At 40.4% G+C, this 26,878-nt stretch overlaps 1 protein-coding gene across 28 annotated transcripts in view; it reads left to right on the top strand.

Annotated features, from left to right (window-relative positions):
• Nucleotides 1–26,878, top strand: part of nrxn1a (neurexin 1a) — a 1,341,442-nt gene that overhangs the window by 471,587 nt on the left and 842,977 nt on the right. For 22 of the 28 annotated variants that reach the window (XM_078404791.1, XM_078404790.1, XM_078404793.1 and 19 more), the window contains 3 exons: nt 11,111–11,412; nt 17,213–17,236; nt 18,234–18,395. In XM_078404791.1, the coding sequence (XP_078260917.1) occupies nt 11,111–11,412; nt 17,213–17,236; nt 18,234–18,395 (488 nt within the window). The remainder of the gene's footprint in view (nt 1–11,110; nt 11,413–17,212; nt 17,237–18,233; nt 18,396–26,878) is intronic. The other 6 variants (XM_078404798.1, XM_078404820.1, XM_078404818.1 and 3 more) reach the window with 1 other exon arrangement.

Raw genomic sequence — 26,878 nt, 5'->3', positions numbered from 1 at the left:
TTAGCCATATTCACAGTAAATGATTGGTTTACTGCATTTTATTTAGAATCAGATCCTAATATCAATAGTAATTGGAAGAAACCTTGGGGAATGGAAAATGTTTCATGCAATGCTGCTGATTGGTGAAGATGTAAGGCTAAAAGAATACTATTATTTGACAATTCTATCTAGAATGCAGCTTTTGGGACATGTGATAAATGTGTAGCGACCAGTCAGAGTGATCTGCATGCTATCAGAGGGATATTTTGGTGGGTTGTTGAATTCCTCCTTTGGGGAAATAGTTTATGTCTGAAGATGATTCCAAAACAAAAGACAAATGAAAGCTATTAAATCCCTACTGCCTAACTGCATTTCAATACATTGAATATATGAAGTGCAATATGTATACAATTTGTGGTGACCTTTGTTGCATCCATTAGGACTATTCCTATTTAACACTGTTAATGTGTTCTTGGAAAGAAGGTTAGCAGTACTTCAACCGCACAAAAGATGGGAAAAAGGCGGTGTTAGGTAATAAATTGTAGAATTAAAGAATAATCTGATATTACAGATAGTGTTTCATGGTGCACTTCCATGCATAACACAAGCTGAAAAGGGCTTGTACTTACTGTGGGAGATTGCAGAAAAGAGTATGTACACATACAAATGAGTCAGAATCAAGCTCACAGGTCCACTGGATTTTCAGTAGTTACTGGGAGTTGCAGGTGTGAAAGAATATTCTCTTGCTGATGAATGTTAGGAAGGTTCATCCATCAAACTTGAAGGGAGGTGGCTGTGGTTGCCAGTTCAAGAATTAGAGTACTTGCATGAGGCCAAAACTATAACGTAAATGTGCAATGTATTATATGTAGGAAGTGACAATCAAACTCGTGCAACTATGCAATGATCATAACTGATCCCCTGATACCTCACCCTTTATTCCAAATTGTTCACTGAAAGTTTAACGAGCGGGGAAAAAATATTTTTTAATTACTTCTACAAATATTTAAGCACTGAGGAAATATGTCTGAATTTTGTCTGAAATATGTCTGAATTCACTGTTACTAAGGAGTAAATTGGACAGCAACTTGCGGTTTCAGCATGTGCACAGTTAAATGTGGAAACCTAGAAGTTGCGGCCCCATTTGCTCTATTCCTCTACATCAATGTTACCTGATCTCTGGAAGGGAGAGTCAGCATTAATATACATAAAGGATGTGAATTTGTTACATTTCTTACCCTTTGGATAATACTAAACATTGATATCGCACAAGAAAATGTAACTGTGTGGTAAATTGTATTTATTATCAAACAATTAGTTCAGCATTAAATATTCATGTTTTGCAGTTTTGTAGTTTCTTTCTTTTCAAATCTGAATTAATATTTTAATACTATTTTTGTGTTTTCCGATCTCTTTTGCCCATATTTATTTTTCCTCTTTGTACTACTTTATATCCATAGTTTAACATGGAATTAGACATTCTAACTTAAACTCCCTGGTTTAGTCTTTGTGTGCATCAACAAGATGTCACTATTTAGGTTGGTTGAAGCTTCCCTGTCCATGCAAGTCCCACTATTTGTACACCATGCTGTGATATATTCCTAATAACATTAAGTCACTTTGTAGAGTTACACAGAAATGTCTGTTGTTAGTTCTACACATAGTAAATGGTGAATGTGTTGATTTACTGCTGCCAACTCTGGGCTATTATACGCTGGTGGATTGCAGATGGTTATCTACACATTTTAACATCACTATGCTCTGTCCTCGCCTCCTGCAAGAATCTTTGAGTTGATCATCTTTTTTTAGTTTAGAGATACAGCGCTGAAACAGGCCTTTTGGCCCACTGGGTCTGCACCAACCAGCGATCCCTGCACACACGATCTCTGCACACACACTATCCTACACACACGAGGGACAATTTATATTTATACCAAGTCAATTAACCTACTAACCTGTACGTCTTTGGAGTGTGGGAGGAAACCAAAGATCTCGGGGAAAACCCACGTGGTCACAGGAAGAACATACAAACTCCGTACAGACAGCACCCATAGTTAGGATCGAACTTGGGTCTCTGGCGCTGTAAGCGCTGTAAGGCAGCAACTCTACCGTTGTGCCACCTTGATTTAATTAATTTTCTTCATATGGATATGGGTTGATTACTCATTGTATCAACTTTCCCAATTTATTACATTTGTGCTGCGCTTAAGACTTTTAAAACATTCAGTTCTATTCACGTTTGCGTTATATGCTGCTTATAATTATTTCCATTATTTTCTTGTTATTTTCTAGTCACATTTATTCACAGCCGTAAGTGTACATGCATAGCATCACTTTAACTAGTTAGCATTTAATATAATTCAGTTACAAAAGAGAAAACTCCCAAACTGAAACTCTGCGTGAACCACCATAAGGCAATAACACTCCCTGTTAAATTCAAACTTACAACTTGTTTTTTTTTTGCTCCTGCAAAGAATTAATGCAATCGCATGTGGAATTCAAGCTATTTGTATATTGTCAATGTTGTTAAACCTGTAATATGGAAGAATATTGGGAATGGTAGATTCATACTGACATATTGGACTATTGGGGCAGACTTTCCTGGCCATAGTGCATTGCACAAACACTCTCTCCCAATCCCACCCACCTATACTTACTTTGTCCAGATTTGAACAGGTTGGCTCATTGCACCCAACAAATATCCGGAGAGGCAGACTCTTTCCGAGTGTTCAACCAGTTTCAGGCATCGTGCCCTGTACACAACTCTCAGACCACTGCCAAACCTTGACAGTTCAACAGTTGTAAAAGTCTTTTAAATTATTTTAAGTGTCGCTGATAGAGACACTCTTGAGCAATTCAAGGAGATGCAAGTGATTAATAAAATGACAACTATTCTTAAAAAATGAAACTTATTAAATGCCCATTAAAATCTCCACGAATGATAAAGAAGGTTGAAAGAAAATGGAATGAAATGAATTGTGAAACACTGAACATGCACCTTAGTTTTTCCTCATACCTTCAAATGAATGGGATTTCTGTGCCAGACCTCTCTGGTGTAAAGCCAACATCCAGATATAAAGTGCATTTAGAATCTCTTTTCAATACTGCTTTAGTGCTTTATGGCTCAATGGTAGAAACTGTGTGTACATTGGGATGACAGGCAATTTTTGGAGCTCATTTTGTGAAATGTTTTCCTTGATCCAAACTATGAACCGTGTTGGAAGGTTTTTCTGCCAACTCAAAATTGGGGAATGTCAGAGAATTATTATCATATCATATATCATATATCTACAGCCGGAAACAGGCCTTTTCGGCCCTCCAAGTCCGTGCCGCCCAGTGATCCCCGTACATTAACACTATCCTACACCCACTAGGGACAATTTTTACATTTACCCAGCCAATTAACCTACATACCTGTATTTTCATTTTGCCATAATCCATGTTATTGGAAAATGATCAATACATGATCATGTAAGACCTGAGAATAATTGATGAATTGGTGCTTGCAAATGACATCTAAACCCGTTCCTGCATTTGGGACCAGAGTACCCACTCAGATGTGGAACCTGTGCAATAAGTGATATCAGTAATATCTTTGATAGGCTTGACAGTGAAAGCGACAAGTTCATTTCTCCGCCACCCCTGCCAACCATTCTTCATTGTGCTTGCACCATGAGTATAAATGTAAATAATTGCAAGAATAGGATTAGTGAACCAGAAAGATATAGCCATTAGAAAACCTATTGTGGGAACTCATGAGATAGAATTTTGACTTCAACCTAGGTTGAAATGCAAACCTGATCTCTGCTGATGTACATACTCTGCAGGAATCCCTACTCACACCAATGTAATAACCCTTTTTAGATACAGCGCACAAACAGGGCCTTTGGTGCCTCGGGTCCGCACCAACCAGCATTCCCTGTACACTAGCACACGAGGGCCAATTTACAATTTTACCAAAGCCAACTAACCTACAAACTTGTACATCTTTGGAGTGTAGGAGGAAACCATAGCACCCAGAGAAAACCCATGCTTTCACGGGGAGAAGGTATAAACTCCATACAGACAGCACCCATTGTCAGGATCGAACACAGGTCTCTGGCGCTGTGCCACCATGCCTCTCCGGTTAAATAACTGCCCCTTAACATGGCTGTGCTATTAACATCAACCACTTCACATTGTAGTTAGGTTTACACTCTAACATATTTCCAGTAAAACAATTTATTGTGATTTAAAAAAAATTGTTATTGGATTTTATTCTTGTGATCATCAGTTTTTGTTTTCTCACCTGCAGATGTATCCCTACATCTATCCTATCTACTTGTAAGCTCTTCAAATAGTTCACACTTGAATCCTATGCTTTCTAGTGAAAAGCACCCCAGTACATTTGACCATGTGTTTTACTTTTTCTGATTAATGACAGAATGATTTTCCAGGATAACCTTTAATTTACCAGGATGTCACTCTTAATCAGCATCCAACCAAATGAAAAGCTGTGATGTTGCTGCAAGGATTGGTACTTAAAAGAGTGAAAGGGTTTGATAGTCTTGGCATAAATAGATTCCACTTTCAGGGGGACAAAAAATAAGAGGTCATAAATACAGTAAAACTCCAATCAATTTTTACCGATCATTTATAAATGTCAAAATCTGACAATTTGGAAATCCTATAAAAATCTCCAAGGATTTGTTGAGCTGATTAGTCTGTGTGATGTGTGTAACACAATCTAGCATCTGTAGCTGACTCATTTCATTGAGCTTGTGGTGCAAACCTGCCTTTTTATCAAATCATAGTTTTTGGTTTAATTTAGTTCATAAAAGATCATAATTTATTAACAGGGAAGATATGATGCATTGTCATAAGCGTCTGGTATTCTGACATCCTCAGGAGTTCATTGTTGCCGACCTGGCAGATTTTTTGATTTATTGGTAATTGTTTCAAGTAATAGAAAAACACCTATCATAATTTCCATCTATTAAGATGCTACAGGACATTACAGTAATTTTTCTAATGAACATAGTGAAGTTAAATCTAGTGAGTTTACAGGTAACACAGGAACCCCAGTGAGCTTAAAGGGAATGCAGGAAACAGGATTCCGTGTTTTTAAAAATATAGCACGGAAGTAGGCCTTTTGGCCCACCGAGTCAGTGCCAGTCAGTGTTCCCCACACATTAACACTATCCTGCACACATTAGGGACAATTTACATTTATACCAAGCCAATTGACGTACATTCCTGTAGGTCTGGAATGTGGGAGGAAAACGAAGATCTCCGAGAAAACCTATGCAGGTCCCGTGGAGAAGGTATAAACCCCCATATATATAGCACCCGTAGTCCAGATCGAACCCTGGTCCTTGGCGCTGAAGGGCAGCAACACTACCGCTGTTCCATCGTGTTCAAAGGGAATGTTAGAAACAGGTCAATTGTGTAGAAAATAGGGTTTTGGTGGTTTTGAGGGGAGCACCAGAAACAGGGCTGAAGATCTTCAAGGGATGCACAGGAAATAGGGCCCAAATGTGATTAAAAGAAGCCTGGAATACAGGGCCGCAATCAGTTTAAAGAGAGTGTTAGAAATAGGGCCCTAGTGAAACAACTGCCAAACTATCAGTATTTCCAAACAACGATAGTAGATTATCAGAGTTTTGCTGATTTGTGATTGGAATGATTCCAAGTGGTAAACTCACTTGGTAATTAGATCTTTACTTGGTTTATTACCATCGGACGTTTGCATTCATTCATTGCTGAAGTGAACTAATTGCACACTATTCACTGATACAGATAGCAAGAGTACTTGCAAATGTGCATAAATGTCCCACTATTGATCTTTCATTTCGTTTTCCAATAAAATCTCACCAATATCAGGATTTCTATTACGAATCCCAGCTGAATGCAAAGATAATTAGTAACAAAGGCCCATGAATCTAAGTAGCAACAACGGCAAAAGGAAGCTGCCGATTGGGCTTTAACACTATTGATGAATTTAATCACTTTAAATGTAAATCAACTTCTGTTTACAGCTGAATATCCCCAGCAATACTGATGTGATTTGACAATGGCATTGTATGTCCTGTAAATATGATTAGGAAACACCCATTTCTTTATTGCAGATGTTTGGCGCTTTTGGTCACAAGCGTACTCATGTAAGACATGATTTGATTGGATGGCATGCAAAACAAAAGTTTTTCACTGTACCTCGGTACATGTGACAATAATAAATCAATGCCAATACCAGTGATAGGCATCTACATAAATGGAAGTCACTCATTATCGCCATCTCTCCTTTTTTCCATCTATTTTAGTCTGGTCCTATTTGGGAGATAAAAACAACAAAGCCTATGTGATGAATATGTTGTGATTGTATTCAGAGGTATTTTGGCACCATGAAATTATATTCAACAGATATCCTTTATCTTTACTGGAATAGCGAGATATTAAATTACCTTAATTGTTCGTTGTAATGGATTTTTACTGCATTTATGGTCTGAAATATGAAATACTGTTCATACTTCTTTCTGCATTAAAAGCACCTTCCACTCTTCATTATTTTAATTACTGATAAAAATCAATATAACCCTTCTCAATTTCCAAGGGACCCAAGAATGTCATACAACAATAATCTGAGTATTTGCACAGAGTTGTTTTCACCGGTTAACTTGATCAAATGGAGAAAAACTTAAAACTTGATTGTGTCAATTATAGTGGAATGGTTAATCAATCATTACGTACCTTATATGCATTCATTACTAAGAAGAACTTTATAAAGTAACATTGTTCGTAGAATACCAAATGTGCTCAAAGCAATATTCTCTTAGGTTCTTCAGAAAATCTGAACATCAAAACCAAAACATTTCTCTAGTTCATGCTGCACTCTTGTGACCTTTATTATTGGCACGGTGGTGCAGTGGTGGGTGGCATGGTGATGCAGTGGTAGAGTTGCTGCCTTATTGTGCCAGAGACATGGGTTCGATCTTGTGCCAAGTTAATTATCTGATGTAGCTGTCAATGCAACAGCAGTGACCGCATTTCAAAAATAACTGAGCCACATTGTGCACTCTTTCCCCCACCAACCTACCTAATACTGCCTGAAATCATCACTCATAGTTATGTCATCAGGGTAGGGGAAGTGCAAGTTGAAGTAGAAAACAGAAGCAAGCAACTCAGTTCTTCCATTTATACTCCAGATAACCTCAGTTTGTCTTTCCTTATCCAATTCTATCAGAATAACAGCATCTCTGGAGAACATGGATTGGAACGTCAACTATCCATGCCCTCCAGAGATGCTGCATGACTTGTTGAGTTACCTCAGCAATTTGTGTCTTTTTGAGTAATCCAGCAACAGCAGTTCCTTGAAGAGTTCCACAGCATGAAGCTAGAGGAAGGAATGTAGGTGGAAAGGGAGTGGGAGGGGAGGAATTGGTGCGAGTCTGGGTGAGACATAGGAGAAAGAGGGCAATAAAGGAAGAAGGAGGGGACAAGAGGGGGTGTAGTGCAATTGCGTAAAATTGGAGAATTCAATGTTCATACCGTTGGGTTGTAAGACACTGATGCAGGATGTTTGGGTAACTTCCAACCCAACTCTTTGATCGTTTTGTCTCACATCTTCTGTCTTTACATCTCTAGCCTATGTCCGACCATCCGCCTCTCAAAACTCCCCCTCATATGTATCCACCTATTACTCGCCAGGTTTTGTCCTGAGTTACGTCAGCATATTGTGCAATTTTTGGTAGGTTATTCCTCAGCCCTCATATCGGAAGAGAGAAGCATCTCTGATACATATCCTTGTTAGTGCGAAGGATCCCAATCACCAATGTTGTGGTTTCAACCATCTCAAGTCCTTGACTTGTGCACTCTGGGGATCTTTTCTAAAAGCCCCCTGTCACAACCCTGCCCCAGCTTTGCAGGCTGCAAAAGCTGTTTATCGTTTATTTTTGTAACATTATGCATCTTTTAAGAGCTATTAAAATTGAAATAACATCACACACAATTAAATAAATGTAATTTACCTTGCTTTTGCTACATATCTATACCCTGTAATTATCATTGAGATTAATGGGGTTCCTGCATCTCGCAACAAGTCTTGCGTGTTGGAAGGGACCTCATCAAGATTGGTTGCCTTTGTTGTGCTTCATAAAATTCAGAATCCCTCAATGAACGTAGGATTTCCACTTCTGACGGCACACAAACATAAATCCCAGCTTAACTTAATTTACCATCGACAGCAGGGTCATTAGTTTTCGTTAAGGAGCCTTGAATGTCCTGAGGATGTGAAATAGTTCTCTTTCTATTCCTTATGCAGTGAAAATTATTAGTGTATTTTCATCTTTACTCTTTAAAATAGCTTCAACTTACCCAGGATAAGTGTTTATTTGGGCTTCAAATTAGAAATTTCAACTAATTGCAGAATGGGTAATTTACCTAAAAGTTATAAGAGCATATACAGAGCAAGTATTACTGCACAATATCTTAAGGGCCTGTCCCACATAGGCGATTTTTTAGGCGACTGCCGGCGACTGTCAAAGTCGTAGCAGATCGCCAACATTTTCTTTTACCCTACGACAATGACCACGACAATGCCGTCAGGTCGATACAAGTCACTTTTTTTGTGAAACTAGCACCTGGCTAAGAGATTACACCGTCTTCGGAAACATCACGAAATTCTCACGCTTATCAAAGCTTCTCCGGCGTCCTAATTTTCGCTGAATCATTGACAAGTCTGTAATTACTTGAGAGTTTTGAAATATAGCATCTTGCCCGGGTTACTTGAAAACCAAGCTTCACGGTAACAAGGCATAAACTGGATTGACTTCCAGTTTACTAACAGCAGTATTAAGAAATCTAAGTTTAAACATGGTTAAATGGATTTTTGTGCAAGTGTGGGCATTCTTTGAAAATGTACGGGAGATGCATGTCTGGTTTCTGGGTTGCATATCTGGGTTGGGAGCCTACTTTAAAAGTAATCGCTGATGGCCATAAACATCGCAAAATTCCCACGCATTCCTGACCGTCAAACTGTCGCCTCCAATCTACCTGTCAAATGTCCTGATGGTAAATAAATTGGTTAAACACAAGTATTTTATGGTATCTTCAAATTACTTTACTTAATTTAATATTACGTGCTTCTAAATGCATCTGCGACAACCTAGCAAACCTGGGGACAGCATGCGACAGCGCCCTCAATAAGCTACGATACCTAGCGACAAGCCAGGTGTCGCCGAGAAATTTCAATCCGGTTGATTTCTCAGCGACGCGCCGAGATCCACTACGATTCTTTGGAAGACTCCTCACCATCATGCCTGCGACATCCCGGCGAACTGTCGGCGACAGACTAGTCGCCGGCAGTCGCCTTAAAATCGCCTAAGTGGGACAGGCCCCTTAGGCGTCCTACTCCCAGCATGCATAAACTTCATGCTCATTTTTGTGTTTTGAATTATTGACCATCCTTAAAAGCCCTTGAATTGGTTGTGCCTTGAACCACTCCAAATCTTCTGGTAAAGATACTGCCTCAATATTGCTGTGTGGAGAGTTCCAGGTTTTAGCCTCAGCAGCAGTGAAAGAATAGTGATATATCTATCAGTCAGGATGCTATGTAGCTTGGAGGGGAGCTTGGAAGTGGTAATGGTCCCTCGTACCTGCCGCTCTTGGTTTCTATGGTGATAGAGGTCACAGGTTTTGGAACACTGTCAAGATGAGTAATTGCAGTACCATAGAAGCAGGAGTGAATAACTGTGATGACACAAGAAAGTGCTGAACCTTAAACAAAAAAATTAAGTGCTGGTTGAACTCAGCGGGTCAGGTGGTCTTCAGCACCTCCTATTCCACTTGGGTAACTCTCAGCCCAATGATATGAATATTTTCCAACTTCAACTAATTCTCCCCAGAACCCTAAACCTATCCCATGCTCTAAGTGCCACCCCCCCCCCCCCCTGAAGCGCGCACATTTTTTTCAGCTTCTCCCACAACCCTAGCCATCCTGATCCTTTCCTTACCCCTTCTCTGTACACTCATCTCCCATCCTATTTCCCTTTTATTCAACCTCTTCCCCACCTGCTTTTCCCTTTCTACCCATATCCCTCCCACTAGCTTTATATTTCACTCCTCTTCTTTCCTCATCTGGCACACTTTTGTTTCCTCTTCACCTCTAGCCTTTGTCACTTACTCCACCCATCTGCCAATTAACCACTCTTCCCGCCCCCCCCCCCCTTCCTCACCTGCATCCACCTATCACTTGCCAGGCCTTGTCCCACCCCCACCTCTATTTTTTTAATCTTCCACCCCCTTCGCCAATCAGTCCGAAGAAGGATCTCGACCTGAAATGCTGTCTGTCCATTCTGTCCACAGATGCTGCCTGACCCGTTCAGTTCCTCCAGCACTTTGTTAAAGAGCTGTTATGATGGTTTGGGTATTGTTAGATAGGTTGTTTTATCCTGTATTCTGTCATACTACTTAATGTTTGTTGGCACAGTACCAGCGAGGCAAGTGGACATTATCTCATCACAAATGAGACTTTGTTGGTGAGACAACAATATTTTGCGTATAAACTGGTGAAGTTAAATTTCAGAAGCATGATCTTCAAAAAAAAATTTGCGGATTTAGTAAATGTGACTCTCGTAGGCCATAACATTATGGCTGAATCAGACACAAATTCTCTTGTGTTCTTATTGTGAGATATGAGAGGTCAATGAAAGCCAGAAGGATTTCTAAAGGCTTGTGTGTTGTTAAGTAGCATTTCAGTATGAACTTTTCTTATGATTTAGTAGATTTCAAGTGGTTTTTGAGGCAAGGGAGATGATTGGCATTTGCACTTTCTTGTTCTGAAATGATTTTTTAATATCAGAAATATCATCCAGAGAACAAGCTAATAACTAATGTCAGAATGGTTAAAATCTTATGACAGAATTCCCAAAAAATAATGAATGTAATAGGATTTCTTGTAAAAGATTTTCACTGTGAAATTCATTTTGGAATTAAAAAATGAATATATTATTTTATGAGACTGATTGTTCAGTTTGAATATTCTGCAATGCTTTTCATCGAAGATCCATTTTTTGCATAATAAGTGTAGTAAGTGTGATTTTGTTGCTTTTTGAGCAGAATGTCTTAACGCATATCATTTCTTATTTGTGTTTTTCAGGAAGAGAAGAATTTGTTGCAACCTTTAAAGGATCTGAATACTTCTGCTACGATTTGTCGCAGAATCCAATCCAGAGTAGCAGCGATGAAATAACACTATCATTCAGAACTCTTCAAAGAAATGGTCTGATGCTTCATACAGGGAAATCTGCAGATTATGTAAATCTGGCTTTGAAAGATGGTGCAGTCTCACTGGTCATTAATTTGGGGTCAGGAGCGTTTGAAGCTTTGGTGGAACCTGTGAATGGAAAATTTAATGACAATGCCTGGCATGATGTGAAAGTGACCCGGAACCTTCGTCAGGTAACAGTACTAAGGGTGATGTGGAAAATATGAGACCAGTTTTTATTTTGTGTGTGGCATAAAAATAAATTTTATTGCACACATTTATAACTTAATTATCCCAAAAGAAATATATAATTAAATTTATTTATATTTTACGTTCAAATGAATTGGATATGAAAAAATTGTTAGCCATGATTTTTTTCTCAATTTTCAGGCTAGTCACTTTATAATACCCGAGCAAATGCAGATCCAGAGCTACACTAGTGGTTAGAAGATCAGTGGAATGTGTCAAAAGCTGATTCATGTTGATTTGTGTAAAACTGGGGGGGAAAAAACCTATAAAAGACGAAGATGGACCCGATGTGTGGATTTTACACAAGATGTTCATACATTGCACACGAGCTGATAGAAACCAAAATCTGCAGATTCGGGAAATCCAAAATAAAAACAGAAAATGATGGAAATACTCAGCAGGTTGGGCTACATCTGTGGGAAGAAAAAAGTGTTAACACTTAACAGGAGACAAAAGGAGCTTGTTAAACTGCAAGAAGGGTGGGGGAAGGGGGTGACTCCAATAGGGTTAAACTAGGGTGGCCAGGGGGATGAACAATAATCAGAACCTATTAAAGACATTGCCACACCCTCTCCCCAACACTCCCAGCAGCTCAACAAGCTTATTTTATCCCATTTCCAGCTCTGAAGAAGAGCCTTAGACAAGAAATGTTAGTTCTGTTACTCTTCTCCAGATGGGGCCTGACCAGCTGGATATTTCCAATTTTTTCTGCTTTTATTGTACATTAACAGGTTTGGTATCATTGATTTTTTTCCCTTGCTTTTGAAATTTAGTCAAAAGATTCATGACGGGATTAAACCAAATATGGAGGAGTAGTTATAACCATGCCCACTCAGTGGGAATCTATAGATGGACACCTAGATCACTTCCCCACTCCAGAAGTCAGTCATTACAAATTCTTGGCTGAATGAATGAAAAAGATGCAGGGTTAAAGTTGCCAATGGTATTCCTAACTTTATGCAGAATCTCAATAGGTAATGGGAGGAAGAGCCACAACCAGAGAGGCAAACAAGGGAAATCCAAGCTAGGTTGGGAGGAGCCAATCCAAGCCATTCCCCACAGAAAGTACTCAGTCTTCCTGACCCTGCAAAGGAGTTCATGCTCACAGTACTTTGATCCCACTGATTATAAAGCTACTGTCCTCTGAATATTTATCGAAGTAATATCAATGCTGATGTTTTACAATTCCATGATGGTTCAGCCTACAAACATGAACTGCTAATTTTTAGGGCAAAGAACAGTACAGCACAAGTTCAGGCCCTTCAGCCCACAATGTCTGTACCAAACATGATGCCAAGATCATCACTTATGTACATAGCCCATTTCCCTCAATTCCCTGCACCTCCATATTCCTGTGCAAAAGTCTTTTAAATGCCACTTACCATACAGTATCTGCTTCAAACAACACCCCTGGCAGTTCATTCCAGGCACTCATCACCCTCAGTGTAAAAAAAATGCCCCACACATCTCCTTTCAACTGTGGCCCTCTCACCTTGAAGCTACGCCCTCTTGAATTTTACTTTTTCCATCCTAGGAAAAAGATTCTGACTGTCTACCTTATCCATACCTCTCATAATGTCATATACTTCTATCAGTTCCCCTTCACCTCCAGCGTTCCAGAGAAAACAATCCAAGCCTGCCCAACCTCTCCCTGTAGCTAATAACCCCATATCCTCTGGACCCATTCCAAGGCATCCACAAACTTCCTGTGAGGGGGACGACCAGAACTGCACACAAAAATCCAACTGCAGCCAAACCAAAGTGCTATAAAGCTGCATCATGACCTCCTCACTCTTATATTCAATGCCCTAACCTATGAGAGCAAGTATACCACATGCTTTCTTTACCACTCAATCTGCTTGTGTTACCACTTTCAGGGTGTTATGGACTTGGACCCTAAGTTCCCTCTGTATATTAATGCTGTTTATTGTCATGCCATTAAATGTATATTTTCCCCTTACATTTGACCTCCCAAAGTGCAACACCACACACTTGCTCAGATTAAACACCATCCATCTGCAGAGCTTCACTGGTCAGAGACCTTCAGCCTGAACATTGCCCTTCCACCACAACCCACTGCCTTCAATCAGTAAGCCAGTTCCGTATCCATATGCCCAAGCCATTGTTAATCCTGTGTATCTTAATCTTCTGGAGCAGTTCTGTGGGACTTCATCAATTGCCTTACTGAAATCCATGTAAACGGCATCCGCCATCCCACCCTCAATGATCACCTTCATCACCGTCTCAAAAAACACAATCAAATTAGTAAGACACGATCTGCCGTGTACTAAGTCACACTGACTGTAGCTAATTAACCAATTCTCTTCCAAATGAGAGTCAATCTTATCTCGTATTCCAGCAACCACTTACCAGCCTTCACTACTCTCTCTCACGCCTTTATAATGGCCGTGTTTCTCTCCACTCTCAGTCCTCATGCAAGCTTTCAACGAGGAACATCGACAATTCCTTTTCTTCCACAGATGCTGCTCAACCCACTTAGTTTCACCAGCCAATTGATTGTTGCTTCACATTGCAGCATCTGCGGTCTCTTGTGTCTTTGTTTTATGGCTGTTGAAATATTTTTGAAGCATATTCCTAACTGCAATGTAGGAAATGTTAGGCACATTGACAACAAGGAGCCATTGTTAACCATACATGAAGCCAGCAAAAAAATATCAAAAATGTTGCTAATTGATTCAAAGATTACATTGCATTGAGAGCAACTTTCTCAAGGTCAAAAGCATGTCAAAAAAATATGTCTGAATTAGTTTACCTTCAGAGAATGGGAGTAGAAATTTCCCCTTCAATTTGTTCTAAATGTGTATTTGCACATTTTACAGAGAGCTGCATTTTACATGCAGTATTTAGTCCATTGAAGTCTTATGGATATTATTGGAAAGAAAAACAAAGTTAACGTTTCAAGACAAAGACTCTTCATCAAAATCAATAAATTAACTCAGTATAAATAATGCTGGAAGATATAAATTCACATAAAATTCTGGAAACTTTCAGCAAGTTAGGCAGCATCTGTGGAAACAGAAACAGTTACAATTAAAGAACCTCCATTAATTGCTACTAATCTTACCATGGAACCTTCATAATGTTTGCTATGTTTGCTTTTATTAAGCCCAATGTCTGGGATCAACCAGTTGAAATCTAAGGTCATGAAGCATTGATGTCCCAAGATGGGAGAAACAGCATTAAACAATTACGATCTTTACCTTTAATAATAACTCTTTGGAAATCCTGATTAGTCCCAAAGGAAACAGTATTTCCTTTATGATTCTACTAACAACATTAAGTCAAGAGTGTTTAATTAATGGATGTACTGGCACAGAACAACAAAATTCGAACTTGGTGCAGCTTGTTATGCCCAGTAATGCAATAACATATAAATAAATGTAGGATAATCAATAATACAATTAATTAATAATCAGTGATATACCAGGTACGTGGACCAGAATAGTACAATACCAAAGTCCGTAGTGCAACCAATACATAGTCCACGGTAGATTATAATTGCTAAGGTAGGGCAATAGTGTTGTGCAGTGTTCAAGAGCCTGATGGGTGCTCAGAAGAAGCTCTTCTTGAAGCTGGAAGTCACTATTTTCAGGCTCCTGTGCCACCTTCTCGATGGGCTTAGCAAGCTGAGAGTGCGGCCAGAGTCTTCTTGAAGCAGCACCTTCCGTCATTCCCTTCAATGGTGGAGGGATGAATACCCGTGACTGGGTAGTGTCAATCATTAGCTGCAGCTTCTTTCTTGAGTAACTGAACAAGGCTGTGATTGAGCCAACTCTCTATCATTCATCTTAGAAGCTCAACAGAGTATTCAACGACATGCCGAACATTCCAAGGAAGCAGAGGAGTGGAAGAGCTTCATTAGTGGTTGCAACAATGTGCTAGGCGCAGGAAAGAACTTCATGCCCAGAAACGTGAAGTTGTTGACTCTCTCCACCGCCAGCCTGTTGATGAAGATAGACTCATGGAACTTCAGCTTTCAGTTCCTGAAAACAACAATCAGCTTCTTGATGTCACTCCTGTTGTTCTGACACCATTCAATCAGATTATCAATCTTCCTGCTGTACTCTTGACTCGTCATTACCCATTATTTGTCCACCATCAATAATATCATCTGAATTTAAAGATGTTGTTGGACCTAGCTACATTGTCATGGGTATGCAGAGAGATTAGAGCACAGGATTGAGCACACAGTGATGAGGTTCTCCTGTGTTGATGTTTAATGAGGAAGAAGTGTCATTGCCAATTTATACTGATTTTGGTCTCCATTGAGGAAGTCGAGGATCTATTTGCATAAGGATGTGCAGTGCCCAGTTCTCTGATATGTTTAGAGGTGAACACTAGTCAATGAACCTGATGTATATGTTCTTTTTGTCCAAGTGGTCCAGTGCATAATGGAGACCCAGCGAGATTGCATCCCCTGTTGATTTGTTGTGTTGGAAGGTGAATTTTAGTGGGTTAAGGTCCTTGCTCAGACAAGTGCATCATAACAAAACTCTCACAGCACTTCACCACCACAAGGTCAGTTCCACTGTCAGTTATTAAGACATGTCACCTTGCCCTTCTTGGACTCTGGCAATATGGATGTCCTTTCAAAACACGCGGTAGCTCAGACATTAGTAAGAGGTTGAAAAAGTCCACAAAAACTCCAACCAATTGTTCCGCACACATTTTAAGTCTTGTTCTTGTGCTGCAATGCATCTCTAAAGTGTATTGAGAAGTGTATCTTTGTAAGGAGAATTCTAAGTCCTTGGTTACAGTACTCTATTTAAATTCAATTAGTCTGGAAAGGAAAGATAACCCACAACTGTTTGTTCAGCTTACAATGGTTCCCAACATCAATATCAGTAATATTATGTCCTATTTTCCTGCTTGTTACAAATTGATAATCCATTCTTATCACATAAATCCTGTTTGCTCAATGCAAAGGTATTAGTGGACATTGGGGATTAGATAAAATATTGCATTTACATGAAGTTGAAGGCACATTTATTAAATGCACATTTGTTACATTTTTAGTTTGTTAATTTAAGTAATTACTAATAACATAGAAATTGTTTCATCTGGATCTGTCTTTTCTTGGGTAATAGGAATAGAATTGACCATTTGAAATGTATAAAATTCTATAGAATCCTCAGTTTCTGTGCATTACAGAGCAGATAAAAAACAAAACAATTCTCTTCATTCCTTCAGTTTAGTACTTTGCACTAAAGTGATCCTTAACTTCATCGATTTGTGCAGAAAGCTGAAGGCTTTCAAGGACTTTATTGGGGTTTTATGTTCAATTATTAACAAGATTACTTAAACATAAATCGATTAATAACACAAAACAAGAAATTTCTTTAAAATCTGTTCATTACAGAAATTTAAAAAAATCTAAAACAACAACAGTGAAGGTGATATTTATACTAACTGTCAAGGGTTCAAAGTAAGTATAGAGTCCCTGTTCAAAACTAAGGTTGAGCAATATTAACATATTAATACTGCTATTAATATTATTGATGGCATACTTGTTAGTCTGCTTTTTTCTTGTAAAATTATTTTGCCTTTCTTATATGTTACTAACATGCTTAATAACTAACATGTCATTCATGGAATGTGTCATTCTACTAACCGTTACCTTAATCAAATAATGTACTAACATGGTTGTGACCATCATATTTTTGAGTAACAATCGTTATTCTGTTCACAGTTTTAATTTCCTTTCTCCCCCCCTTCTCCGCAAAGCACGCAGGCATCGGACACGCTATGGTAAACAAACTACATTGTTCGGTAGATATCATTCTAATTGTTTCTTAGTTTGGGTTTGCCGTGTGTTTTCTTTCTTTACTGTAGACATCATTAACAAAAGAGGAACTGGGGTTGGTACTCTTCTGCTTACTTTGAAATCCTCCTTTCATCTGTTGTTGACCTTCTTTATCTGTCTCTATCAAAATCTATTCAAACTTCTTCAGGGGCATCATAAAAGTTACAAGCGGTTGCATCAAGCTGCGGTTTTCGGGGGATCAAGCTAAAATGGTGGCTGGCCCTGGGTTCCCTGGCTCAGCCAGTTCCTGACCATACACAATGCATGGCATGAAGACGTGGACTGGGAATGTCTGAAATGCTACATCCATACATCTGTTCTTCGTTGCAAGCAATTTTGGTGTCTTCCCCTTTCAGTTTGCTCTGCATGTGCACATCAGTTGTAAGACCTGAGTGTGCTTTTTAATTACATTATTTTCCAGCAGGTTATTTTTCTGCACGTTTCTTTTTTTTTCATGAAAAAAAAAGGAAAGATTAAAAAGGGCAGTTGCACGATCAAATAAAGCTAGAGCTCTGTTGGTGGTGCTTACAGTGATGACAATACAGCAGTTGCTCCTAAAAGCTTGTGCTTTGTCTGATGGGATTTATTTCAACCAGCTGCACGTTTTTAATCTTTAAACGCATATATTGGATAAACTTACTAATATTTACATTTAATTCAACTAACATGAAACATTCTACTAACACCGTTTTTGTGTCTGCTAAAAACAAATTTTGTTGCATTAGGAAAAATATTAACATCAGTTTTCTATTTGGCTAACATATTTTCCAAAGTAGTTTTAGATCATTTTGGGAGGGGAATTATTGGACCACCAGATGAGAACACTGAGACTAATCAGACATGAAAATAGGTTGCTATCTGCAGGTCATACACAAGAACCTGAACTAAAGGTGTTTGCCATAATATGAATATTGCATCTTTTCCTTGTGTTTTGTTATGTAGGTGACAATCTCAGTAGATGGAATACTGACCACCACGGGATACACACAGGAGGATTACACCATGCTAGGCTCTGATGACTTTTTCTATGTTGGAGGCAGTCCTAGCACTGCTGATCTTCCAGGTTCACCAGTCAGCAATAATTTTATGGGTTGCCTGAAGGAGGTAGGTTGATTTTTGAATAGCAAATAATGTAGGTGGTGGGATGTAGCCCCATAGTTTTGCAAAGGTTTGTATTTTCCTCTCATTAATGTGCGTACTCCTCCAGTTCGGAAGGAGGCATTTTGTGTGCATTGACATGGAGCACTTTGCAGTTCTGGACCTGGTGGAAAACCAGGTCAAAGAGGATGAGTTGAATAATATACATTTCCCCCCACCATTCTCCATACAGCAGTTTGACGGAGGACAAATAAAACTCACTCAATTAAGGTAGGGAAAATCAAGCAATGAGCAACCTTTGGATTCAAATTCATGGTATCTGGTTTCAAGGCAAGCTTATTTTGTGACATATGTTACTAATTGATGTCTTTTATTCCCATCCAATTACTTTTGTAATAATTACTCGCAAAGGAGAATGTGATGACCTGATTAGAAATTAGATGAAAAGATAATGTCAAGCTTTAAGCACTTAAGGATCATTCTTCAGAGCACATGATTAAGATTGAAAATCAACTGCAGATTAAAATGTTGTCTTTGGTTATGTTGTTGACATAGATTCTTGCCCTATTATCTATTGACATTTCGTAAGCGAACAGCAGAATGATTAATCTGACAGTGCTCCCAATATGGTAAACACAATTCGTTCTGGATACATCTGATAAACTGAGAAACAATATTTATTTATTAACATAGAAACATAGGAAATAGGTGCAAGAAGAGGCCATTTAGCCCTTCGAGACAGCACCACCATTCACTGTAATCATGGCTGATCGTCCCCAATCAATAACCCGTGCCTGCCTTCTCCCCATATCCCTTGATTCCACTAGTCCCTCGAGCTCTATCTAACTCTCTCTTAAATCCATTCAGTGATTTGGCCCTCTGTGGCAGAGAATTCCACAAATTCACAACTCTCTGGGTGAAAAAGTAAATGGCCTCCCCTTTATTCTAAGACTGTAGCCCCTGGCTCTAGACTCGCCCAACATTGGGAACATTTTTCCTGCATCTAGCTTGTCCAGTCCTTTTATGATTTTATATGTTTCTATAAGATCCCCTCTCATCCTTCTAAACTCCAGTGAAATTGTGTGCTGGAGTTTCTCCCTCAGTCAGGAGAGCTAAGCATGCAATATAGTAGCCCATGCACATTGTGCTTGGTACCCGCAGGTTTCGACATAATGGAAACATAGCTTAGGTGCAAAACTTTTAAGGAGATTATCTGAAGGAAGATTCAAAGACTGGACTTCTCGGCTATTTCTTGGGCCAGGCTGATCCCCTTCAAATTGCACTAAAGTAGGCTACAGCTGTCTCATCAAACCCTGCTGCTGCATTGTGGACCACTCTATTGTTGGACAGTGCAGATGCCTTTAACAGAGATGCTACAGAGATGCTGTCTTACCTGCTGAGTTTTGCCAGGTTTTTTGTGTCTATCCTGTAACATTTAACATGCACTGAACACCAGTGGATGCTGTTGTGTATGTGAGATATATGGTTGTAAATCTGTATTGCAAATTACTATTCAGATAAGATCTGTGCAAACGTTGTTAGAATGTCATAAATCTGCTTTGGCAATTGAAGGTATGGTTCCTATTTGATGATAATAATATAATATATTCCTTTATTCGTCCCACACCGGGGAAATTTACAAATTTGTAAATGATTTCCTAGTTACAACATATACTATCTTCAGACAACGTATAATTTTAAAAATATATTTTTGAATTACATTACTGCATCTTTTGACAACCTGTCATTGAAGTTCACGATTTCTGCTAAACATGTGTATCTAAAAAATTCACCACAGACAGTGGTGTTAAACACACAATATCGTAGTATTCATAACTGTACTCTGCCTCTAACGTTTGTTACACTGCACTGACATTGCTATGATATACATGTGGTGTGACCAACCAAGGAGTGAATATCTGGCCGGTAGACACAAAATGCTGGAGTAACTCAGCGGGTCAGGCAGGTGAATATCTGCCCAACTCCTCAGCTGTCACCCAGGGTTCCTCTTCTGAAATGTGGTGCCTTTGCAATCAAGAGGCAGTGAGATACTGGGTGGGTTTTACAAGAATTTGTTCAGAGAGTGGCAAATCTGTGGAATTCCCTGCCACAGACAGCTATGGAGGCAAAGTCAATGGATGTTTTTCAAGGCGGAGATTGACGGATCCTTGATTATTACAGGTGTCAGGAGTTATGGAGCGAAGGTAGGAGAAAAGGATTAAGAGGGAAAGATAGGTATCACAAAATGCTGGAGTAACTCAGCGGGTCAGGCAGCATTTCTGGAGAGAAGGAATGGATGACGTTTCGGGTTGAGACCCTTCCTCAGACTGATGTCAGGGGGGCGGGACAAAGAAAGGATATAGGTGGAGAGGAAGACAGTGGGAGAACTGGGAAGGGGAAGGGAAAGAGAGGGTCAGAGGAACTATCTTAAGTTGGAGAAGTCAATGTTCATACTGCTGGGGTGTAAGCTGCCCAAGCGAAATATGAGGTGCTGTTCCTCAATTTGCAGTGGGCCTCACTATGACACTGGAGGAGGCCCATGACAGAAAGGTCAGAGTGGGAGGGGGTGTTGAAGTGCTCAGCCACTGGGAGATCAGGTTGGTTAAGGCGGACCGAGCGAAGGTGTTGAGCGAAACGATCGCCGAGCCTACGCTTCGTCTCACCGATGTAGAGAAGTTGACATCTGGAACAGCGGATACAATAGATGAGGTTGGAGGAGGTGCAGGTGAACCTCTGTCTCACCTGGAAAGACTGTTTGGGTCCTTGGATGGAGTCGAGGGGGGGGGGGTTAAAGGGACAGGTGTTGCATTTCCTGCGGTTGCAGGGGAAAGTACCTGGGGAGGGGGTGGTTTGGGTAGGAAGGGACGAGTGGGCCAGGGAGTTACGGAGGGAACGGTCTCTGCAGAACGCAGAATGGATGAGATGGGAAGATGTGGCCAGTAGTGGGATCCCGTTGGAGGTGGCGGAAATGTTGGAGGGTAATTTGTTGGATACGCTGGCTGATGGGGTGGAAGGTGAGAACAAGGGAGATTCTGTCCTTGTTACGAATGGGGGGAGGGGAGCAAGAGCGGAGCTGCGGGGAAAGATAGATCAGCCATGATTGAATGGCCGAGCACACTTGATGGGCTGAATGGCTTAATTATTTTCCTAGAATTTATGAACAAACTCAGAAATTAAAGACATATTGGTCATGTTGCAGATAATGCCAAACCAGGAACGTTTGTTAAGTCAGCGAAGGCAATATAGAAATTATAAAACAAATGCCCATATTCAATATATCCAATATATTAAAATATCCAAGTGCGACTGTAATTTACATGTACAGTGCAAAATGGGTGACATTTGCACCGTGGGTAGAAATGTTTCAATACTTTCTAAGAGCATTAATGCATCATTGTGTGTCACCATTACGCTGTTTGTGAAAGACACACAATGATCATTATCTTCTGTTGTGAGGTTCCAAGGTAGGCATTATCTGTTTCTGTTTTAATTGTGTTGCATTCTATTGATTTATGATAACTTTTCCTAGCTGGTAGTGTTTACCTCACCAAGGTTAATTTCTACAGTTGAGCCGCACAGGGTGAACTATGCACCCGGCTTTTAAAAAGGTGCAATACCATACAAGCCCCCCCCCCCCCCCCCCCAGTCAGAGAGCCATGATGCCACTGAATGAATGTATGCTGCAGTGATGGGCCAAGGTGGTACAATGCTTCCCAGGTATCAGCCCTGTAGTTTGGGGAAGAACCGTGCCTGCGGCAGACATGTTCTTTGTGCAATTGGCAGCCACGGCGAGGCTTTCCTGTCAGTGACAAGGAGTGTCATGAGGGCATGACATGGGTGCAGTATTTGAATGCTTGAAGAAAATTTCAACGGTAACAGTATGGCAGAACAGTCGCACAGCAGTAGAGTTGCTGCCTGACAGTGCCAGAGACCCGGGTTCCTGACGACGGGTGCCGTCTGAACGGAGTTTGTACATTCTCCCTGTGACCACGTGGGTTTTCTCCAGATGCTCCGGTTTCCTCCAACATTCCAAAGATGTATGGGATTGTCGATTAATTGGCATCTGTAAGTTGTCTCTGGTGTGTAGGATAGAAATAGTGTATGGGTGATTGCTGATTGGAGTGGAGTGGAGTGGACTCTATGGGCCAAAGGGCCTGTTTCCGTGCAGTGTATCGAAGCTAAACTAAAGAAACAATTCGCAGTGTCTATTCTGCATGCACCTGTAGGGTCTCCTTTGGGTTTGCTGATTTGCTGATTTGGTGATCTCTCCAAAGTTATACTGAGCTGCAGTCCATAAGACAGTAGATCTAAGCAGCAGCATCCAGGAAGACATGAGGTCAGGATAAAAGAGAGTGACCCTGACCTCTGTGGACACTGTTGTTGTTTTTGGATACAGGGGTGTTTAACTCTTTTTAAAAAATATTAATTTTTATTGAAGGAAAGATACAATATGAATGACGTAATGCATTACATTCCCCTCCATTTTGTTTTTTATATATAACTACAAAAATAACCCTCACCCACCCTCCCTGGACACCCCTTTGCAGCTGATGTGTTCACAATACATCATATCACAAATACAAATGCACAATTTGACAGCAAAACCTCTACATTCTTCCAAGGCGCAGGCCCATACATATCTACAACATGTCAGATGGTTCAGGATACACTCATTCATTATGCATCAGCCACCCTGTGAGGTAATCAGCAATTGTGTAAACAGAAATAAGTAAATAAATAAAAGTAAAACATAATTAAAGGCAGATCCCCAACTACAATCAAGTGCCCTCAGTAGGTGGGTAGTTCTTTTAGACTCTCAAAGTATGACAGAAAAGGTTCCCATTTTGAATAAAACTTTTCCACAGACCCCCTCAGTGTAAATTTGATCTTTTCTAGTTTTAGAAAAAAACATTACGTCCTCTAGCCAAGCGGCAACAGATGGAGGAGTTGTAGATTTCCAGACCAGCAAAACTCTCCTACGGGCCAAAAGTGACGTGAATGCAATGATGTCAGATTGGTTTGGATTTAAACCCAAAGTTCCATCTGTTACGCCGAATACAGCTACAAGTGGGCAAAGCCTCACTGTCACCCCAAGGACTTCACTGATGGTTTTAAAAACCACTGTCCAGTAGTCACCAAGTTTGGGGCAGGACCAGAATGCGTGAGCTAGATTGGCTGGAGGGAAGGAGCACCTGTCACAGCCAGCGTCTGTCCCCGGATATATGTCAGCAAGCCTGTCGGCAAGCCTGGCTTTGCTTAAATGAACCCTGTGTAAAACCTACACAGTGTTTAACTCTATAAATATTGTGTAATGGAAGAACTCTGCTCAGAAAATCACCCAATCAGACCATAAATTGCTCAGGGCTTGCAACATCCTAAATATATTTTTCGACATTGAAATGCAAAGGACATTGAAGATGTTAATTATGGTGCTAATCTCCACCATTAAAAAAGCTAATTGTGAGAAAATGTTGGTGAAACTTGAGTTTCTTTCTATCTTAAAAGAAAAGAATTGTGAGGAAAAAAAAGAAATAAAGTGCTGGAGTTATCAAGGGGTTATCTTTGGAGAATGCTTGTATTGTATTGCACCTTTTTGAAAGCTGGGTGCATAGTTCATCCTGTGCGGCTCAATTGTAGAAACCATTCTTGGTGAGGTAAACACCACCAGCTAGTAAAACGTATCATAAATCAATGAAACACAACGCAATAAAAACAGGTACAAATAATGCCTAACTTTGGTCAGGCAGTATCTCTGAAGAACATGGACAAGTGATGTTTTAGGTCACAACCCTTCTTCAGACTGATTGTGGTGGGAAAGGAAAAGGTTGAAAGAGAGATGGTGGGTGGCAGCACAAAGCCTGGTAAGTGGTAGGTGAGGTGGGAAGGCAGATGGTCAAACAAACGCAAGAGATGAAAAGACAACAAGTGTGAGATAAGGATAGATGATGTATGACTTGTGAAGACAGAGGAAGGAATATATGTGGAAGGGGAGGGGGAACGGGAGAAATGGGTGACAGTCCAGGTGGCGCACAGGGAAGGGGGAGCTGGGAAACATGCAGGGAGAGAAGGGGGTTAGATAATTATCTAAAATTGGAGCATTCAATGTTCATACCGTTAGGTTGTAAGCTACCCATGTGGAATATGATTGCCCTCTCCATCGGGAGCCGGGGGTGGAAGGTATTGCACCGAGGAGTCCCCTGCGACCTGTTTCTCTCGCGGTTCACAGATGCCAGACGCCTGCCACTTTTGCGAGCTGGAAGAGTGTGTGTACCACGTGTGCATGGAGTGTGTGAGTCTGTGTACCACGTGTACATGGAGTGTGTGAGTCTGTGTACCACGTGTACATGGAGTGTGTGAGTCTGTGTACCACGTGTACATGGAGTGTGTGAGTCTGTGTACCATGTGTATATGGAGTGTGTGAGTCTGTGTACCACGTGTAGATGGAGTGTGTGAGGTTGCAGCCCCTGTTTCAATATCTAAAGGGGCAGCTCCTTGCCTTCTGGCTCCACTTCTCACCCACCATCCTCCTCCTTGGACACCTTGTGCTTAGGGGACAGGGTAGGGCCGAAGATGTCCTGGTTGGGTTGCTCCTGGGCCTGGCCAAGCTGGCCATCCGAGAGTCGCGGCGCCTGGCAGAAGAGGGCTCTGCCCCAGCCAGCTGCCTGCCCCTTTTCCGGGGTTACATCCGCGCCCGGGTGGTGCTGGAGAGGGACTGCGCTGTCCATGGGCATCCTGGGGAATATCCGGGCCCGCTGGGGACAAGGATTGAATGCATCCTGGGACAAGGATTGTAACACAGTTGTATAATAGTTTATTGTTTGTCTTGTATTATGGTGATAGGTTCTGTTTTGGTTTTCAATTGTATTGTATATATTATTTTAATATTTTAATAAATATTTTTGATTCATTAAAAAAAAAGTGGAATATGATGTGCTTTTCCTCCAGTTTGCACTCTGGCAATTGAGGAGGCTCAGGACACAAAGGTTGGCATGGGAATGGAAAGAGTAGTTACGATGGAGAGCAACTGAGAGATCCAGCATGCCTTGGCGGACTGAGCACAAATGTTCAGCAAAATGATCGCATAGTCTTTGCTTGGTCTTGCCAGTGTAAAGGAGGCCACAATGCAGTAGATGAGATGAGAGGAGGTGCATGGTGATCCTCTGTCATACCAGGAAGGACTGATGGAGGTGAGGGAGGAGGTATAGGGATAGGTGTTGTTTTTTCCTGGTTTTGCAGGGGAAAGTACCTGGGGAGGGGGTGGTTTGGGTGGGAAGGGATGAATGAAGAAAGGAGTTGCAGAATAAGCGATTTCTACAGATGGCAGAAAGGGATGAGGATGACAATTTGCACACCAAAGCCTCCTTGTTCTTTTGTGTTCCTTTCGATGATTCTATGAACAGAGGATTAAAGGGAATATTGGTTATATTTCCATAGATTCTTGGAGGTAGCATAACAGGTGATAAGAGACAGGATGTAAGGCATGTAGGTTATTTTCTTGATGATTTGTGTCATAAGAATGGGGAAAGCTAATAGTATAAAACACAAGTTCGTACTGTTAAATATTTACAAAGAAGGAAGGGAATGCCAGAACTCAAAAAAGACCAGTGGAAATTCATCAGGATATTTCCAGGAATTCAATTTGTTAGCTGCAAGGAAAGATTGGACAGGTGGCGATGTCATAGCTTCTGGAGAAGGCAACTGAGCAGAGATTTAATTGAAGTATATAAAGTTGCAACGGACCATGATAAAGTGAATAGGAAAATCTTATTTCCCTTGATGGTGATGTTAATAACCTGGTTTATGGGTAGAGGGTGGTAAATTCAAAAGTAATTGGTTGGAGCTATGAAGATTTTATCTTGAGCAGATGATGATGAGGTCGGGAACAAACAGGAAGAACACACAGGAAGAATTATGCTGGAGTAACTCAGCAGGTCAGGCAGCTTCTCGGGAGAGAAGGAATGGGTCCATCAAATCTACTCCATCCTTCAATCATGGCTGATCTATCTCTCCCTCCTAACCCCATTCTCCTGCCTTCTCCCCATAACCCCTGACACCTGTACTAATCAAGAATCTATCCATCTCTGCCTTAAAAATATCCAGGAAGAATGATAGTTAAAGAACTGATTGTACAGTCAATGTGTTTGCAACCTACAAGACTGTGTACTAAAAGTGGATAAGTGACACTAGCCTGGATAGCTTATGTTTTTGGCCACTACAGATATAAAGTCTCTGTATTGTGGTGAATACTATGGACTGGGTAATTCTGGATAAATATTTTAATCCAATTTGTATGAGGAGACACAAATACCAAAAATTTAAATGTGGAATTGATGTCAGAAAATTTTCAAGTAAATGAGTATCGATGTATAGTTTGTGCATTGGAAACTGAGACTGGAATGTAATCCCTTTAATTTAATTCTACCTGACCGATGTTCTTTCAACCACACTTGTTGCATGCCAGTTTTTTCAACTAATTCTCAGTAATTGTT

This window comes from Rhinoraja longicauda, chromosome 9 (assembly GCF_053455715.1).
Source record: "Rhinoraja longicauda isolate Sanriku21f chromosome 9, sRhiLon1.1, whole genome shotgun sequence".
Lineage (NCBI taxonomy): Eukaryota > Metazoa > Chordata > Chondrichthyes > Rajiformes > Arhynchobatidae > Rhinoraja > Rhinoraja longicauda.
Note: the sequence above shows the minus strand (reverse complement) of the source record. Positions and strands in the feature narration are given on the sequence as shown.